The 20,451-nt window shown below is 36.3% G+C and overlaps 1 protein-coding gene across 2 annotated transcripts in view; it reads right to left on the bottom strand.

Annotated features, from left to right (window-relative positions):
• Positions 1-20,451, bottom strand: part of DENND1B (DENN domain containing 1B) — a 150,525-nt gene that overhangs the window by 40,128 nt on the left and 89,946 nt on the right. For both annotated transcript variants that reach the window (XM_030953026.1, XM_030953027.1), the window contains 4 exons: positions 16,753-16,853; positions 11,189-11,234; positions 9,589-9,690; positions 1,677-1,802 (listed from right to left, as the gene is read on the bottom strand). In XM_030953026.1, coding sequence (XP_030808886.1) covers positions 1,677-1,802; positions 9,589-9,690; positions 11,189-11,234; positions 16,753-16,853 — 375 coding nt within the window. The remainder of the gene's footprint in view (positions 1-1,676; positions 1,803-9,588; positions 9,691-11,188; positions 11,235-16,752; positions 16,854-20,451) is intronic.

The raw sequence follows: 20,451 nt of genomic DNA, 5'->3' as shown, positions 1-20,451 counted from the left end.
AGAAAGACTTCAAAGGTCATTTTGACAAATGTTTGCCAGTTGAAACGATGCACAGTGCACGGTTTCCAATACAGTGCAAATGTAGATCTCAGATATGCCAACAGCTAAACTGAAATAAAATGGGAATCAGTTGAAAGGAGAGCTCATTTCAAAAGAGATGCTAACCAGGTTACTAAAGAACTTGCACACCCAGTTCCACATTTGCCAAAACAAAGGACTGACAGAAGCTTATTTCTGGTCAGACTAGAGCTAAGGACATAAGCAGACTGACATCCTTCTGTTTGCACATATCCTAAGTGTCCAAAAGACACTTTTTGACTGAACAGCTCTTACTGCAAGCTGCCATGAGTTGGCATGGACTAGTGTCCTCACCTTTAGACTAAGGAGAGAACTACATTCAGGTGATGGCACTATGGAATAAAGGATAACTATCTGTTTTGTTGAAATGATTTGTTTTATTGAAACAAGCAGTGTGTTGAAACCCAGTGATTTCTAAAACAGGTGCAGCCCTTTCTGTATGGAATGCAAACAGGATTTCCATATTGTAAGAGAGCTGCTAAACACCAACACGTGAACTAAAGCTGTACATGACTGCATGTCTGCACAGGTTACCTGCCCTCTCACAACAGTGGCTCTCAGCGGCACAGCTTTGCAGCTGCTCTACAAAATGCCCATGGCACAAAAGAGTGCCTGGAAGAGAACCACTTGAGGAGAAGGAAACTGTAGGGCCAAACAGTATTTTAAAGATCTCTCCAGTAAAGCCCTCTTCTGGAATTAATAACTATCCTATCCTTTCCATCAAGGAACACCGTAGCTCCTTAGAATGCTCTTCCCACCCCCAAACAAATATCCACCCATGTTCCACACACCTAACAGCTTTACTAACTTGACTCCTCAAGTGAGGATGATTTTCTCCTGTCAAATGTGAATTTATCTGAATCCATCAGACAACCAAACATCCAATCCTCAGAATTCAATTCACCCAATGTCATCTCAGTGCATTTGATCAAAGCAACCACTACCAGTAGTTTGCAAGAAAAATAATCTGGACTGATGCGTGAAATTAATCTTGAAGTTTTTTCTGATAAATTACTTTATCTCCAACTCAATATGTGTCACCTCATTATTTAGAAATTATGAAAGCTCATAAAACATTAATCAACTGAATACCAGCAAAATGTGAGAAATACAGATTCTGAGGTTCTGATGAGATGAAATGGGTTTTCATTTTTCCTGTCTTCCAAAGGTAATCAAAATAAATGTATAATAGGAGAGATGCATGTTTGACTCATATCTGGCTTCTGCTATGAAAGAAGCTTCTGCCCTCCAACACAACAAAACCTCTGGAAAAACAATGGAGTCTGAAAGGCACAGCCCCTTGAGTTCTTCACCACACTAAACCAGGTGATCTGTATGTGAACAGCTTCACTAATAAGATCTGACTTTATACTAAACAAAGAATAAAACTGATGCAAATAAGAAAATAGCTGACTTGGATAAGTATTTTCAGTTCAATTCACTGTCAAGAGAGGGTGGAATCTCCCAATTCCTTAGCACAGAGTAAGATTTAAAACAGACTATTCCAGATTGGCATAAAACATTTCACATTTTCCTTGAAAGAACGAGACCCTGTTCTTATAAATTCAGGGGGAAAAGCACCAGGGCAGCCATCTTACTGGTTTGTATCTCAGTGCATCTCTGTAGGATCCGAAGAGCGCTGCCTGTGCCCGAAGGAAGGCCTTGGCCACTCCGTCACCCGTAGCTGTCGACTGCTTTTTCAGTTTATTTTTCAAGGCCGAGACCTGCGTGACAGAGTGGAACAGTTAAATTAACACCTCAGAAATTGGTACAGCGAGGTATGAACCCAATCAGCAGGCAAACCATAGTGTCTATAGGTCAGCCAAAAATTCATCCTCCTCCTTGATAGCTTATCTTTTTAACTGCAAGGAGCACCTGCTGGCCTGTTAATTGAAATGAAGGCAGGGGATGATGGTAGAGTGCTAATGCAGATTGGTTTATGCTCTCTTTTTTTTCCCAAGGCCTCTTGACATAAATAAGCTTAATTATTTTACAGTAAAATGCATGTGAGTCACTTTATTGCAGATTTCTGTTCCAGCATAACATGTATTTGCTTGCTTGAATGTAGAGAGTTGGATCTGTTTTATTTAAGCTATGAAGGTTTATTTTTAAGGACTCTTAATGGTCACTTACTAGTTAGTGCCAAGGAACACCTCTTATTTTAGGTCAAATTCCTATCTTATATCATTTCTCATGCAACATGGGAGTACCTGCTACCAGAGTCAAATAGTTGAGAAAAGTTTTTTGTAAATTCAGTGTAAAACTGCCTATAGAATTGTCCTTGAAGATAAATGTGAAAGTGAAGGAAAAAAGCCCCCAGTAATTAGGAAGTGTCTGCAGTTTAGAAGAAAAAAAGACCACTCTGATTATTGCACTTGACTTTTTAAAGGAGGTTTCTGTTTTTTACTTGGCAAATAACAACCACTGGTTAGACAGGATTAGAGAAAAGGAAAAAAAGAAAGGGGGGAAGTTTTAATTTAAGTAACTGCTACTTCAACATGTTTTGGAGGAAAATCATATAATTCTGGAATTATTTCAAGATAGGTAGAATTATACCCAGATATAGTCTATACTCTCCTAATTTCCATCATGAGGGACACCTGGAAAATAAGTCAACTCTACTTACATAGAATACACATTTCTACATCCCTTTGTATTGCAATGTTCCCCAACAGGGCATTATTTAAGTCCCTAAATGAAGTAACATTTCGAGTTACTATTTAAAAGCAATATTATAAATACAAACTTATCACCAAAACAGCTTTCATTCTTTTGGAAATATATGCAAGAACGAGTATCTTTTTGTTTCTTTATGCAAGCAGTCCTGACTGCTCTTGTAGATGATGATTGTAATTGAAGTGTCAACCTAATTAACAACTAAACTTTGAATAATGCTAATGAGAACTGAACATGGCATCAGAGAAAAGACCAGCTCTACAGGTGATAAACCTTCACAGTAGTGACATTTTCCAGTGTAAAGTCACAGTTACTGTGATCTGATCAAAGAGAGAGACCCCCATTGGGTCCAATTATAACTATAGTTTGGAAAAAAAAATTATTGAGTTATGATGTTCATAATCTATGCAGAAAGGCCTTTACAGTATAGGTCTTTTCCCCATAGCTGTGATCTTTTCAATTTATATCCAAGCTCCACAGATCTAGATAAAAGTTTTGAGCCTGATTCGTTTAGCCCATGGAAAGCACACACCAAGGCTCATTTATGTTCTTGCCTTACACCTCAAAAGGAAAAAAAAAAGTACAAGTCCAAGTACAAAAACCGGTTAAGAAGTTCAAGGTTGAAAAAATAAATGCATGTCTTGGTTTGGTGGTTTGATTTTTTTCTTTTGTTCTGTATTGTATGATTATTCTACAGTTGTAAAAAATAAGATTTCATTGTGGGGAAAATAAATGCATACAAGGAAGACCTGCCCACAGACAGTAGCATAATTTGACTAAAATAAAAGCAATAACATTAATTCAACAAGAACTGTTCACCATTAAAATTTTGTCTCTGTCAAGACAGGCAAAGCATCTTCTCAATGTAAGGGAGGGAAAAGGTAGAAAAGTCTCTACATTTTTTTAAATCTACATTCTTCTAATTTGTGCCTTATGATTTTGGGGGATATTTTGGGGCCTTATGATAAGACAGGTTAAGAGAAGAGGGGAGATAAAGATAATGCAGAGCAGAGGACTACATGACCAAATGGGGAACATGAATGAAAAAGGTATTTTCTAATTTTCTCAGTTCAGGCAGACCCTAAGCACCCTATTGCAAATTTGATTAACAGGATGCTTTAGGCAAAAAATATGCTAAAAAGAACAGCAGAAAACAACCAATCTCCTGCTCTGCTGGTGTGTTATTAGCTCAGCATTATTAAGACTCTCCAATGGGCTGGCAGTTTGCAGGCACTCTAGACAGATACACATCTTTGTGTGCTGTCCTGGAGAGAGTCTGAGCCTCAGAAAGGCAATGCCAGAGTCCAAAGAAAGCTCCTCCAACTCCTGCTTCTCTCAGGGGGCAATGCTTAAAGGCAAGAAGAGCTCCATCAGATTATTCTGCAGAAGAACCAGGAGAATGGTGCTCTCAAGAAGAAGCCTGCAGAGATCATGGGAGCCACAGCTGTGTGTGCCTGCTGTCCCCTGCAGGGGGAGGGGGGGGCACAGCCCTGATGTGCCTGCTGTCCCCTGCAGGACCCTGGCTGGGGACCCCAAAGTGCCCCTGGGACCTGCCCTGGCCTCCTCCAAGCTGAGGCCAGTGAACACACAAGAACAGGGCAGCGCTTAGTCAGGGCTCAGCCCAGCCACACTTGGGTAGGCTGATGGCAAATTCTCCCAGTTGCACATGTGAATCAAAGACAGAGTGACAATGCAGTTATTACAGCCAGGACAGCAGGCACAGGTAAGAGACAGGGTGCACTGAACAACTTGGAAGGACCTGGTACACAGCAGGATGGTGATTGCTTACATCCATGCACCTCAAACCAAGGAAATGTGAGACCCTTTTGGGTGACATCGTTAATAGCACTTTAAATTATTTTAAAATTACACAATTCTGACACCAAGCCAAAAAAAAGGCAAGCAGCATCTGTATCAAAATCTTTTCCTCATTTATATTTCATATTTTATATTTTAACCCATTTACCTAACTATGATTAAGAACGCTAAACCTTTTTTCTTTTGTATCTCTCTTGCAGAAATAGCCTTTTACAAAGTTTAAAAATAAAGAACTGCAAGAAACAAACTGCAGGGGTTAGAATGCTGTTAAAATTTATTTCTGAAAGACACCAGTGATTCACTGCAGAAATTGTATTATTAATTTACACTTGAAGCAAACTGTTTTTATCTTCCCCTAGCAACAGCTTCTCATAGGAAGGTGACTTCATTGGACTGCTAAACTGCCAAAGAGCAATCAGAACTTCAGGAAGGTTTAAATCAATACAATAGTTTTTCAAAGATATAAATGAGATTGATGTGTAATTAAGTGTATCTAAAATGTAGAAACACACAGTGTTCGTCATTGAAACAAAAAGCATCATTTATTTAAATGGTTACCCATACATCCTTTATAGGTCTCCTAAAATCTAAATATCTGCTAGACAGAAAACATGACTAATATCTCTTCAATATCTATGTGAATAGAAGAATCACATATAAATTTAAACACATATAGAAGAATGATATTTGTAAATGTTTGTTATCTGAAAAATACAGAACCATACACTGGAGTTTTGAAGGACTATTAGATTTCTGAAAAAATATATCCAGTTATTTCTCTGGTATTTGCAACACCTTTTATGTTTTAAACTACTTTTTGCTGTTCTCCATCAGGTGATACCACGATAAAAATAAGTAGAAGGTCACTCTCAAAAAAAGAAAGTAAAAGAAGATAACAGAGAAAAGGAACACAATAAAAACCTCAAAACAAACAAGAATCTGATATTTAAATCACTATTTTTACTAAAGCACTTCTGTGTATTTGAATATTATCTATACACAGAGGATTAGGCATCTCAGGGAGACTTGCAGCATTTCATCGAAATTTTGTCATTTAGACAGAAACAACTACTTAAATGCAAATGTTTTCAAAACTAGTTGTACTTTTCAATCTCATATTCTAGCTTCTAAAACTATACCAAGGTTCAACAGAATCTCAGCTCTAAGTACTTGTTCACAATAAACAGTCGCTTCATAACATTGCAAGCACTGCTGACTGCTGAGTTTTTAAATATATTTTTGGATATTTTCTGATGGAAAAAAGCCATAATAAATTATGCTATTTATATTTTGCAAAAAAAAATCTTTTTAATTGCACTGTTATACATTGACTTTAATTTCTTTATAATACCATTAATCATCATATTTTACAAAATAAGTTGCACTCCCAGTAATCGCTGCATAAAGTAACCAATTTTCTACATGACTTACAGCCTACTTCTCAAATGCTACTTTTAGAACAGTAATGTTCATATGCCAAATTTATGGCGGTAAAATCCTCTGACTTTAGGAATCTCAAAACTAAATCTCTGAAGTCCAGTTTACATTCTGTACTGCATCACAGTGTGTAGGTACCAGGCAATACAAACACTGCACATCTTTTAACAGCTCTGTAGCTTTTGCTGTTGACAATATTGAACCACCACAGAAGAAGCTAAAAGACTGTAAAGTCTGTTGTCTTCTGAAGATCATATTTTAAAAAGTTCTGCTCAGTCTATGATTTCAAGTCATTAAGACTTGGTTGCTAGAAGTGATGCTGTCAATTCTGCAAGCTGTTTGGGAAAGTGTTCACATCTGAGCAAAGGAGAAGTCTTTATGTCAGAGTTAAGTGCAAGCAGGTATTGCAGGGTCAGGCCCAAAATTTATAAATTTCAGTCTAGGGTCACGTATGTTCTTCTAATGCCTTATATTATTAAAGTGGTGATCTCAGTATTATTATAGTGGGAAATTTACTCCCAGAGAAGTAGCTCCTTACTTTCTTTTTTTTTTTTTTAATTAAAAAATAATAGACAAATTCACAGTGAAATGATGAAATTTAAAAACAAACTTTCTTGTCAGAAGAGTGAAAAAAGAGGGGCATTCCCCCTTCCAAGAAAACAAAGGATTCCTGAAAGTCTTGCCCTGATTTATTCTTCCAATTTTAAATACCTTAGGAGTAGCGGAACTGCTACTGGCATGGTAGTATTTCTAACAGTCAATAAATCTAAAATATTATGTGTGAATATTGGAATGAAGCCATTAAGAAGATTACAGCATGCAACACAGCAGAGGGTCCTCATGAAAAAAGGACTGGTAATTCAGGACAACTGTGACCACTGACCTTTGAACAGTCAAGACCACTGGTCAGTCTGACAGAATAATAGAGTTCACATGCATGGAAAGTCATCTAGCCTGTACCTATAATTTAAACGCTTAAGTGAATGATTTAAAAATGCCTTTAAATCTCAGTTAATTTATTATACAGTTTATTAGACAACGGCATAGAATAATGTTTCTTTCAATCTTAAATTTATCCTGAAAATATTCACGATCAGAGCGTATATACAAGGGTAAACCATTAAATACCTATGCTGTGAGGGCATCATCAGGCTTATTGATCAAGAAAATAATTACTCTGTTCCCTCTGGACACAAGAAACAATTTTAAAAAACTTGGAAAATACGGCATTTCTTTTGTTAGGCTGTTAACCAACCTGGAATCAATTTTTGAAAGGGACAGTAAGACTACAATTTCTTTTATATTTTCAGTTCTTCATTCTGTTTTAATGCCTTTCAGAGGTACTTATTATATTTTTTCATCAGAAGTTCTACTGCTTTTGTCTGTATGCTTATGAGGTTTTTCTGTATAAGTTAAAATGCTTCACACATGTATCTTTGACGTTCCCTTTAATGTTTTAAGCCTGACTTACCATTTTGACTCTACACTCCTGTGTCTTATACTTTCCCCCAAGATGTCAGCAGCTGCACTGCCCCTCATGAATGCAAAAGGACAACAAGCATTTTGTCACCTTATGAAGCAAACACAGCCCTGTGCCTTTTGTTTCCAAATATAATTGCATATGCATTCCACCAAAATGTTTAATTAAAGTGCCTTACAGATTGAAGTGATGTAAGAGATGGGATTATTCAAATTAAAAGCTTCAGTATAAAATCCTCAAGTTCTGCAAGTCTATTTTGCATAGAACACTGGTGGTTTTTTGTTTTATGTTAGATATGGAAAAAATATTATAAGTCTAGTCTGTAATTTGTACCCTTGGATAACCTACATTAAGATTTGCAGTAATAACATGCATATATTCTGGGAGAAAATACACTTCTAGAAGTAGTCAGATCTGTATCCCTATTTCCTTCATGCTAGCCTGCTTATTTAGAGATCGTTTTGATATGCACCTGTAAAACACAGGACAAGTGCCTCTTATTGCACAAAGATCCATTTTGGCTGTTCAAAGGACCTCCAGCTGCAACTCCAGTATCTCATGGAATATGATGCCTAATTCTCAATTCCACATCCAGCTATTATTTAGCACGCAGGCCTTCATGACATTATAACATCAGGCCTGTTCACTCAGAGGAAGTCCAGTTAAAGCTCCTACACACTGGGAAATGACTCTTTCTTTACTTAACTTGTTATACTCTCAAATGACAGAGTACAGTCAAAGTTACTGCCTATATGTTTGTGCATGTATCCATGCATATGTAAATCACAAAACATCACAAAAGTATACCAATTTAATAATAAATACACTAATGTAAACCACAGAACATCATAATAATTTTTATAGTCTTTTACATTTCTGAACTACAGTTGATACTGAGTCCAAAGACTGACCAGATGATCTATAAAAATGGTTAGACTTATTTTAGATCATTAAAATCAAAGGGCAGTGTCATGAATGCTATCATTAGAGAGTTTGACTTCTATTGTACTAAATATATACAAATTATCAACAGTAACAAATTACTACAGGGGTATTTTATGATTTACAATTTCAGAAAATGTAACTCTTTGATTTCCTATTTTGATATAAAATTCTTTGCCTTGACAACTATTTGTGACAGCTTGTGCATCTTTAATTGAATAATGAAAACAGTGGTTTCACAATTATATTCTTTTAGAGCTCTACTGGGAAAAACAAGATAAGTGAATTTTGTGACTGTTTAAAATGATATACAGAGTATGTTCTCCTATAGGCAAAAAAAAAAAAAAAAAAAAAAAAGGCAAAAAAAAGCGGGGGGGCACCCTCTGCAAGATCAAAGTCCAGAAAGAACTGGCACTTAATTTATCATCCTTTACAGACAAAAGACAGCTTTTGTCATTTCAAAAGGATCAGATGTCTTTTATGACAAACTGGGTTTGCAGTTTAATTTACAAATAGAATTCTAAGTAAGCAGTCTTTGCTCTGCCAAAGCAAATGACAAACAGTATAGGTTTTCATTCACGCAGCCCTCAGCAGGATAGAAGAGATTAAAATAAAACTGAAATAATTTAGAGAAAACAAATAAATGTTTCACAAAGTTGAAGAAGATCAAAGCCTGAATTTTCTGACCCCAACTGTACAAGCATTTCTTATTATATTGACCAGTGCCATCAGATCATTAATTAAAAGGAAAGCGCTGGCAGGTGGCAGGGAAGCAGAAGCCGATAATTGGCCCCCTTCTTCTTTTTGCCTTCAAAAACTCTCTGGTTCTTTTGCAAGACATGCCACTAGGCAGACAGAAATGCCTACTTTGTAATATAATGATTAAGATGAGATGAAGAGACTCTTGCGCTTAAAGCAGCTCTGCCTAATGAATGCAGCTAGCTTTATAATTATGATCCTACTTCTACAATAAGGAATATGATGTTCCATTCAACATCTCCTCAGCTGTCAAAAAGGTAAAAATCTCAAATGTAGGGGTCTGCACTAGGTGCTTTTCACCCCCTTATTCCTTTTATAGCAGTTAGCAAAACGAGGCAAAAATAATTATGAGTAATTCAAGCACCCATATAAGAATGAATGAAATGTCTAAGACTCACCACTTCACCAGGTAGGTTGTTCAGGTCATTAAAAGGGGTTTCTAGAGTGTTTGTGTCAACATTTAGCAAAACCACATCCTCCAGTGATCTATTTTTTACTCTCTGTTAGGAAGAAAAAAAAAAAATACTGGAAAAACAATTTACTACGGTGTCCTCCTGAAGTACATTTTTCTTATACTGTGCTAAATTACAAATGATGATTTTATACAAAGGACAGTAATGGCAAAAAACAGTTGGAGCTTTAGATGTAGAATTTGGGAATTAGATACAGCATTCAGAGTAGCTTTTAAAAATACTTCCTATTTTTCAAACACTAAGGTTATATTAATAATCTCTGAAAGGAGTTTATACGGAATGCAGTTGAATATACTGGATAAATATATATTGGAACGACATACACCTTGTAACAACAATTCATTCTCTCATATTTGTAAAAATCAGATAGGATATTAATCATATGATCAGATGAAAACCAGAAAAAGTACAATTATTTACAGATTTATGTCAGTACCAAGCATGTGATGCCTACTATTACCACAGAAGAATGGATAAAATGCTTTTTCATCAGTGTGCTTGGCTAGCAGCTAAGAATTAAACAATTTGTTCCTTTCAGGAAAAAGGGACAGAACTCTTTTCTATATGATCCTACAATAATACATAATAATGTAGTGCAGGAAATAATTCCTGAAGGAACTGACTTCTTTTTTCAGGGCTAGATCTTTCAGTTCCATTATTTCCTTATTGAATAAGAACAAGCATCCTAATCAAGATATTACAACTCATGCATGCAGGTCATAATGATTTGGGGGCACAGAAGGCTGTGCCTGGAGTTGAGAAGTGTAGAAGGCCTTTTTTTGGAAAAACAAAAGTGCTGGTGGCTCAGAGAAGAACCCACCTCATCACCTTAGCAGATGTGAATTGATCCTTAGAAACTGCTTTAGCAGAAGTGCAAATCAAATAATGTTCCCAAATCAATTATCTACTCTGCATGATAATCAGATGGCACATGTAGGCTCCACAGCATAATCAAATGGTTATGGAAAAAGGCAAAACTATTTCTTACCCAGCTATTATGTACCAGTCAGCTGAGTTCTACTGTGTTGCTTTACGTTCAAATCTGTAAAAGCCACCTCTTGTTTTTTGGCAAAAAATACTAATTTCTAAATTAATAGTTAGAAATGTCATGGGATGTAGGTTAGATTCAAGTTTTCAGAGGGACAGGAACATAAATTATCTGGGAAATCACAATAATGCCGAAATCTAAGTGACAGTGACTCCAAAATAAATTTTACCTGTTCCTGAAAAATAAATTTTTCCTCATTATTGGGGAAATCTGTGGCTAAAAGGCAGGAAAATAGCTCCCACTGAGCTATTAATAAGACAGAGAAAATCATGATGTAGAGCTACATGTCTTCATAAAATACTTCAAAATCAAGATTTCAATGAGTGATATTTTTTACTTAGTACAGCATATGAAGCTTAAATTTTGTAATTCTGCATGCTAAAATAGAGGGATTTTTTCTAAAACATTTCCATTACAATTTTGTATGGCACACACCCCTCATGCTTCCCAGTACACCGAAGAGGACAGTAAACTTACCTCTATCAAGCTTAAGTGGACGCCAATTAGATAAGGCATCGGTGCACTGAAGGAAAGGAGTGGAAAACATCACGTTTTAAGTATAACACTAATGGAATATTTTAAATCTTGGTACATAAGACTCTAGTAGACAGCCACTGTTTAAGACAGTATTAAATGAACACAGTTGCTACAGGAATGTTTACTAGACAAGGAAAATTTTGGTTTACTCTGCAGTAAGGATGATGACGAAATAAAGGGTGCTGCTGCAAACTTATGAGGCATGAGCAAGGAAGCACCACAGCTTTTCCTCCAGACCCAGTTCCAGTAACTGACCACACTGAGCTAACCCAGCAGATGTTCCCAAAGTGGGCTGGTTTTAAAACACCAGCTGGAGGCCATGGTGCTGCTTACCAACACCACGGTGCAACACAAACATCATTACCACCAGTTTTGATTCTTAAACCCTCCCCTGGCAAGCCTTTGGAAGCTGTATAATATCCTATTTAACTCAAAATAATAAACTTCTCCTTTCCAATTTCCACAAGACAAGGAACTATATTCTCCAAATAGAACAAATATCCACACAAAGCTGCTACAGGAAGACCTCCTGCAGTATGTAACGAAGAAACTGAATTAGGCTTATTTTTCATGGTTTCCTACAATCTTCTGCTCTGGCAACATCTGACCTAGAATATACTCAGTGTCCAGCACCGAAGGAAAAAACCTCAATAATCACCATGAGACTTTCGGGTACTGTGAGATTACTGACAATATTCACTCCCAGAGCAGTGAGCAATTGACAGGCTGGTTTAGGCAACTCCATGGAAAATGAATCACTAACAGACCACAGAGAACAAAAAACCAAATAAAAATAATCCCTGAAAAATAATGGAAGGCAAGATGACATACAAAGGTACAGAACTCACAGTAATTTCTCTCATGGCAATAATTTGATCACAGAACTGAGGCAGCGGCACTGACTGATTGGTGATTGACTTCCCAAGGATGGGGCAAGGTTTCACTGCATCAGTTCATGCAGTCTCATCCATTTGGTCCCACCTCTGGGACCAGAAAAAGCAATTCTCACCTGCCTACAACTACAGCCCATTTTAGAAAAATCTGTACACCCTATGGATTAGCCAATTGCTCTCATTAACAATGTCCCACAGGAGAGGATCAATGCAAGAAAAAAAAAAAAGAAATCCAAACAAAAAAACAATAAACAAAACCAAAAACCCAGCCTGACTGAGGCCCAGATAAGATTTCATGGTGTCTATGATATCAAAATATAGGTTTGCTGAAATTGCAAACTGTCATGGCTTAAGGTTTCTAGGCAATGGGGCTTCCAAAAAGGAAAAGAGGCCTCTTTTTTTCCATACGTCTTTTTCTTAGCCCAATACTGACAAAATTTAGCACATCCTGATGACTTCATCCAGGCTAATTCTTATGTCTTTGTGAACTAAACACAAATTACATGGAGCTGTAAATGAGTGTCACTCCGGAGCAGACACCCATATATATTCAGAGAGGATTTAAACCACTCCATAGATTAAAGAATGCTTTGTACTATGTAATATATTTAACTAAGCCAATAAGAATGATTATGGCTGACATGTTACTGAGAATTCTGCTGCAGAATATGCAGCAAAACAGATCCTCAGGTTCCTCATATCATGATATCTCAGTGTTCCAAATAATGTGAACAGGCAAAACTACAGTGAAAACAAGTGCTATGTCATGTATGGATTTTATGCACACTTGTTTTCTCATACATCAACAGTGTGCCAGTAGCTTCGCCACGCCTGTGCTGACTTAAGCTAGCTGATGGTTTGCTCCATTAATAAATCTGCCATTAAAAAGGGAAGCATGTAGCTCTTTTCTCTACAGAACAAAGCAACAGCTACACCATTTCAATTCTGAAGTTAACAGAATAAAGGTACAAAGCACATCTTGAAAATGGATGAAATAAAAACTGCAGTCATGGAAAGTCAATTTAATCGTTTTCAGCAAAAAGTAATTTTATTACTGCTGGATTCTGAAGCCTTAACAGCAGAGGACTGTAATATGCACATGAAATTGCTTACTATGATACTACTGGGAGCTGCTATAGAGTTTTCTCTTGCTTATGCATGTTACCACCAAAAATATCAATCAGTGGTATCACTGCTCAAAATAATTACTATGTTATGCAAAACATCCAAGTTAATTGGAAAATAATTGCCCCATTCTCACGAAAACAGGCGTATGTATATCCTAATTCAGAAGAGACCAAATCTCATAAAGACCTATTGCAATTGTAACTTGAATTTTCTGATTGCATTACATTCTCAACAGAACACCAGTATAACAGATGCTTTATCATCCACAGACAAAACTGGCATATATTCTAATAGTGGTGATTTAGTTTGCCAAGATATTAGACAGAAATTTCATTAAATTAGCTTTCTTCTTCACAAAAAATAATTTTATTCAAATATAATTACTGTATCAATGTTGAAACTTAATTTTTGTAACAGTCTTCTTGAAAGCCAGCCACCCACTCCACTCAGTGCAACAGTCTTCTTTTACTTACTTAAATGTAGAAGAGAAATCAATTTTTATAACATAATATAAAACTCAATTTTTAATTAACTGCACGGTGGATTTTTTCTGCACCTACAATGAATATTACTTTCTCGGCTTATATTTTGCTATCTTCTAGAAAAATAAATTTCCTACATCTCATTTTTTGGATGGCCACTCCAATTCTCCCAGTGGAGCTCCCATAATGGCACTCCAGGCCGAGCTAAGCTCATGGGAGCACAAAGCCCCTCCTGAAGCCATGAACAGACACTGCTCTCCCCTGGAGTCTGACACTCACAGCCTGCCACTCCTCAGGGTGGTGCAGGCCACACCGACCCTCTGCTTTGGGCTACTCCAGCATCATCTGTTACATCAGCTCTAAATCCAGCTGGAAAACAGGCAGCAGGATAGAAATTAATAGATTTTTTAATTAAAAAGGCAAGTGAAAGAATTGAAATCATTTTAATATAGCCTTGTTTTCCTCAAAGATACATTTTTCTTTTTTCTTGCTTACAAAACGTACCAGTTAGGCACTTAATGAAATTTATCAAAGTCTAACCCCACAGAATTGCATCCTTTATCTTGATGATATTATGAAGATTCTTAGTCCAACTAACAGGAAAAAAGTGGATTTCTCTCAAAATATGCTATATGATTAATGTGCAAAAAAAAAAAAGGTTACAGAATGAGGCCTATCTTTAAATTATGAGATTTAAATGAATTTTATTTTTGTTTAAAAAAAGCCTTACTTCCACAGAATGAATAAATTATTCAATTGATATTCCCCTACTTCATATATCTGAATGCTATTTCAGGACAACACTAAGAAAAATGAGACTTCATAGGGGACACTCCAAGAAGTCCAAGTGAAACAGTGACAATGAAATTTCTAGGCACGTTGAGCTAAAATGGCACTTTTATAAAATGAAATTTGCTTATAAAAATGACATAAAAAAGAGAAGTATGCAAAATAACTTTTGCATTTTTTTATTAATTTTCAATTTGCATGATCCTGTTGGACTGCAAACTTGGTCAGGCCCACTACAATATTTGACCTTAAGAATTCATCAAGATTTTTTCATTTGCTATATTATACACCTATGAGGAGAACATTTATTTACTGTTAATACACCAGAACATGAGGAAAGCTGTCATTTACGTGTTTTTATTACACTTTTCCAACCTGTCTCACAAAAGAACCATTCAGATGAACAGAAAGAGGAATGTAAACGCACAAAAATCTAAGTCAAAAGGTCTGCATTACTGTGATAAATTCATCAGTTGTGTATTTCTTCTCATGAACTTTATGTTTCCTTTTGAACATCTCTAAAACAGGGGAACTTTTTACTCCACCCTATTGTACAACTGTGAAAAAGAACACGGGATATAAACAAATTTTACAAGTTTAAGAAACTCCATGCTTCTTTTTAATGAGTGAAAAAATTTCTCAGGTCATACCACTGTGACCTAGAATCCCAACTATTATCATCATCACATGGAGCTGTGTACAGCATCTAATATTGTTATTTCTGGAAACATTATGTGGGCTTAGAAGAGGAAATAAAAAAAAATCTTCTTGTATTCAGGATGCACTCTACAGGGTACAGCTTGCATAAAGGTGTTGATCTGCCTACTGAGAACAGCATTTTTGGAATATGTGAAAAATCACAAAGGTTCTGGCAGTAAGCTCAAGCAATACAAAAACTAAAACACACCCAAGTTCAACCCCATCTTGGTATATTTTATCAAAGGCAGGAGGAGATACAATTAGGATGGAGTTTCTTCAAAAGAAAACTATCATTGAACATGAAAGGCTTAGCTGTGCTTCTAAGTAAGAGTTGGAGAAAAACATTTGTTCTCTTTTTTAAAACAACAAATAATATACACATGAACCGTAAGAACTACCACAGAAAAAAATATATACCATGGACAAATATTGTGAACTTCAGGAAAAACTATCAAAGACACCTAAGGAAACATAGTGAGAATTTATTTGGAAACAAAAGTTCATTAGACTAGATGGAGTTCAGCAATACATTCGTAGGTTTGAGGGAGGGAGAAACACAAACCAAAACCAACAACAAAGTTCAGCAAACACATAAGCATAATTTATTTCTATGAAGAAAACACAGACTTAGCTCTGCTTAAGTAAGTATCTGGCTGGGGGTCAGGTTTTATATATAATAATAATAATTCCTAATCTCTAGAACAGCTTGAAATGGTTCATTTTTCCATAACAGACCCAGAGGGTCTAGGTAAAGTGAAAATCTCCAGGGATGGATATTCCTGCTTAAAGGGAAAATGGAAACTCTCATTTGTTATCTCTGCCACTATTCTGAATAAAAGCAAGAAATTGTGAAACACAGGCATGTGGAAACATCATCCCCTAGAAGGATCAGAAGTGAATCAAAAAGTGATTCTTGTTCAACTTAAAAATATGCCAAAACCACAAAATCAGTCAAGTGAACAGAAACTCATCAGGAAAAGCAGAATTCTTGTAATAAAAATTTTGGAGTCCCAAAAGGAGTTTTTAAGCTCTTTTGGGAAGGGGCTGGCTAGAATCCTGAGCCTGGCTGAGTTAAAATACAAATACTAAATCACTGATGAATACTAACATCTGATTCTGGAAAAAATGATCAGGGTTTTTTTGAATGCTTCTAGAAGTATAATGTATTTCAACCTAAACTAAAAGCCAAATAAAAGAAAACTGTAACATGTTTGCATTTAAATTATTGAATGAATTCTCTTACCAATAAAACAGAACAGTTCTTACAAACAGGATTCTAAATGCTGCACTAATAACAATCAGCACTGGAATTCAAGATACCAATTCAAACACCACATCAAGGCATGCTGGAATATCCCTAGTCAAGTCATCATTTAAGCATTGGCCTAAGTGCTTTCATAAACTGGAACCTGTATGCTTAGTCATAATAAAGAGTCAGTGTTTTCATCAGTTACTCAGAATTCTAAGACAGGTGAGAATCTCAGAAATGGGGATAACAGGTTAGCTGTCTTACCAGCAGTAGTCCAGAAGATGTGGAGGAAGCACTGGGATGTAAATATGTTGCCAATACATTGGATATAACAATGCAGCTGACGCATGAACACAAGCAGTTAACTAAAAATAAAAATACACACACAGAATTGGCAACAAAAAAACCATGAATAAAAAGAAAATACAAAATCTTAAATTAACTTTAAACATGCAAAAATCTTAACCTCCCCAAACCGCCTCTTATATAATTTTGTAAATTACTCTGAATTGCAAAAACACATCCACAAAGAACTCTGATGTATGTATACAAGCACAACATCTGCAAGAAGGCAAGCTAACAAGTCAGTCCTCCCTGTTCAGCTATTCTCTTAGAAAAAGGGAAATAATCATGAATTGCTTGATACAGTCATGGTGAAACATGAGCTCTGCCACGAATACACAGCACTGAAGTGCACCCCGGTTTCACTGAGCGAGAAAGACTCAGGAGAGTTTTCTAGTCCCCATTTCTACTATATTTAACTGGAATTGATCTGAAGCTGCATGAAACCACAGAACAGCACTAAACTCAGAAGCAGGATTAACTCCTGTTTGTGTCACTATCCTGATTTCCAAACTACCTTATAAAAAAATCTTAAGTGAATATTCCCTGTTACAGAAAAACATCTTAATTACAATTTTCCAAAATTCCCTTCCCAAAGCAGAGAGTTCCAAGCCTGGCACAAGGACCACAGAAAATGAAGGATTTCTTGACCAAGAAAGGAGGTGCTACAAACTGCTTACCACTCCAAATGGACATCTCTGGTTTTCTAAAACAAACAAGAAAACACCACAACCACCACTTCACCCCCAAAACAAAGAAACAAATAAGTGTAGAATTCATTAGAAATGGGGCCAAGTTCATTCCACGAGTGAACAAAATAATCTTGCAATATGTAAAGAATTCCAATTTAATCTATTTTTGCTATAAGGGATCTCTCAAATTTCATTATTTTAATATGCAGGCACAGAGTGACAACTGAATGAGAAAAAATCCAGACTGTTCACAACATGGTAGCCTATATCCATCCCATGCAGCACTACAAACCTCAGAGAAAAAGGGGAAAACCATTTTAAGAGAATGACCCACGGAGAAGTTACCAAGCTAATGGAAAAGAAGAGGCTGTCCTAATGTTTTGTATCACAACAAAATTACTACCCGAGTTTAACTTGCTAATAGCACTGTTTATTAGACATGAACTTTCACAGTAACAAAACAAAGAGAAAAAATAAAATGTAAATCCTGCCCATACAGCAAGTGCTAACACATTATGGATTTTACAGGGAAAAAAACAACCCTCTTTGTGGAACAGATCAGCAGTTAAAGTGTTCACATCCTGGCTGTCTTGGACATTTAGATTTGTAAATAAAAAATTACACTACAATTTTGTACACGTATTTTTACACTAAAAATGAAAAAAGGCAGTTATAAGACCATTGCAGCAGAAATCACAGATAATTACAATTTGTGCAGCCTAGTTTGCTCAGCCCTCAGATTAATATAACGCGATTAAATATGGAAAAGAAGAGGGTCTGAAAGCTCCTGAGGGATATCATTAGGGCAAATTGCCAAAGAATGAAACATGAGCCAGTCAGGAGAGTCTGGAAGCTGCAGTGGTACCAAGGGACTTGAATGTTCGACAGTTGGAGCTTCAGTAATGTGTGAACTGCAGGTTAAGGTATCAGGAGACTCTGCTCACTGACACACAGAATGTCACTATTGACCAGCGAGCTGCCCCAGCCTGACAGCTACACAGCAGAAAGCCAAGGATATCATAATTCCCTATTTAAACTCTTCCTTGCACATTAACATCTCCTTTCTTAGCTTTACACCACACTTCTGAAATTACTCTCATTTGGACTTATAATAATGGGTATTTTAATAATTATTGGGTTGTTACTATGAATTGATTTGGGGAAGAAATAAATGACTACCTTCTCCCTCTTCTACACAGTAGGATTTATGAGGTTTATTTCCATATTATCTCTCTGTGTAGTTGAACTAACACAACTGTTAGCACAGTCCAACTCAGCATCATGTTTTTTGCTCTTTCACTCAGAATAGATGTGGTATTATTATTATGTCCACATACTTTTGTACACAGTACATAAATTTCAAACCACAACAACCCATAGAAAAATCAGGATTTCTTGTATTTTAATCAGAGGCTGCAATAAAGCTGAGCATACAGTTATACAGGATATCCCCTGATGTATACAGTTGCCTCCTCCTCCTCTTAATAGGCATTCTTAAATTATGAATTAAGATGACTATACTATTTGCATGAAGAAATTTCCCTATCTTATGCATGGCTGTTATATTTTATTCTCACTGTAACAGAGGAACTATGCAATTCCTTAAAAACATCTGAAGTTTAATTAACTTGTTTTATAATCTGTATTTTAGTGTGGCACTCCCACTAGCATCTATTTACCATTTATAATTTTTAATCTACTATTTTTTTTTATTTCTAGCAGGAAAGGCAAAGATTTGATAACTTACACATCAAGCTTTTGTTGTACTGTTCATCGCTTTTCTATTTAATAACATCTTACTGTAAGATCTTTTTTAAACATTTCCCTCTATGCTGTTGCAGTATGTTTCTAAACATTTAGTATGCCATGAATATGTTTTATAGTTTCTTGTTTACAGCTTGTAACACAAGCAGCTATGGGATTGTGCTGCTCTTCAAACCATACCACATTTTATTATTCTGCCAACTCTGCCTTTAAGCAAATATTGATAAGATAATTATGGATTTCACATTAAAATTTGCATACTTGGTGTAAAATATCGCTTTTTTGCTATTTTTGCTGTTTCAATGGTGACTGCATTTTTCAAATGCATTGTTATTTAAATAACCTTCCTCTTTAACTGGCACATCCACTCCACAGAACAGAATGGGAACTGCTGTGAGCCCTGAACAATGCTGCACTTAAGGAACCAGGCAGTTCAGGAGATCTGAAAAGCCAGGTACCAGGGAGAACTCCACCATTTACATCAGAGCTCCACAAAGGTGACACCAGGTTTGGGGATGCCCAACAGTGTCCATGCACAGGAGCAGAGCCTGGCAGGCACCTGCCAAAGTTGCAGGGCACATCCTCAAACAGAGCACCCAACACAGGCTACCAAGCAAAGAAATGAAGTCTGTTGCTCGACCAAGTGGGGATATCTTCTGCAGAAAGCAGTTCCTTACACTATTTAGGCACAAAGACATCTCTCTGGAGTCTGTCAATTGACTGCTACCTATTCAAAAAGGAATTAGCAAGAACTCCCTTAAAAACATACGTCACAGATCATAAAAATCAAATGGGTACACGTTCTCCTAAGTTATCACGAAGCTGTCTTCAGTAGATATTCTCCCAAACCATCTTGAAGTTGTTCTCAAGACTGTGTCCAACCCTACCTTCCATTGACAATTGGATATAAACACCAGCTGTGAACTGTGATTCCTTTTACAGGTAGGTTTTACATTAAAGGCAAAAGCCTCTGTCCAATAAAATTTGCTGTAAGTTTATGTATGCACACAGATATATCATTGCACAACTCTGCAGTTTGATGAAAAATCTTAAATTATAACAGACGAGGGCTGAAGAACCTAGTTTCTGCAAATCTCTTAATTTATTTCCTGGTTTGAGGAAAAAAATTATGTTGAGACATCCTCCTGTAGTTGATTTCACTACA

The sequence above is a fragment of the Camarhynchus parvulus genome, chromosome 8 (genome assembly GCF_901933205.1).
Source record: "Camarhynchus parvulus chromosome 8, STF_HiC, whole genome shotgun sequence".
Classification (NCBI taxonomy): domain Eukaryota; kingdom Metazoa; phylum Chordata; class Aves; order Passeriformes; family Thraupidae; genus Camarhynchus; species Camarhynchus parvulus.
The sequence above is the reverse complement of the archived record's forward strand: the minus strand, read 5'-3'. Positions and strand labels throughout refer to the sequence as shown.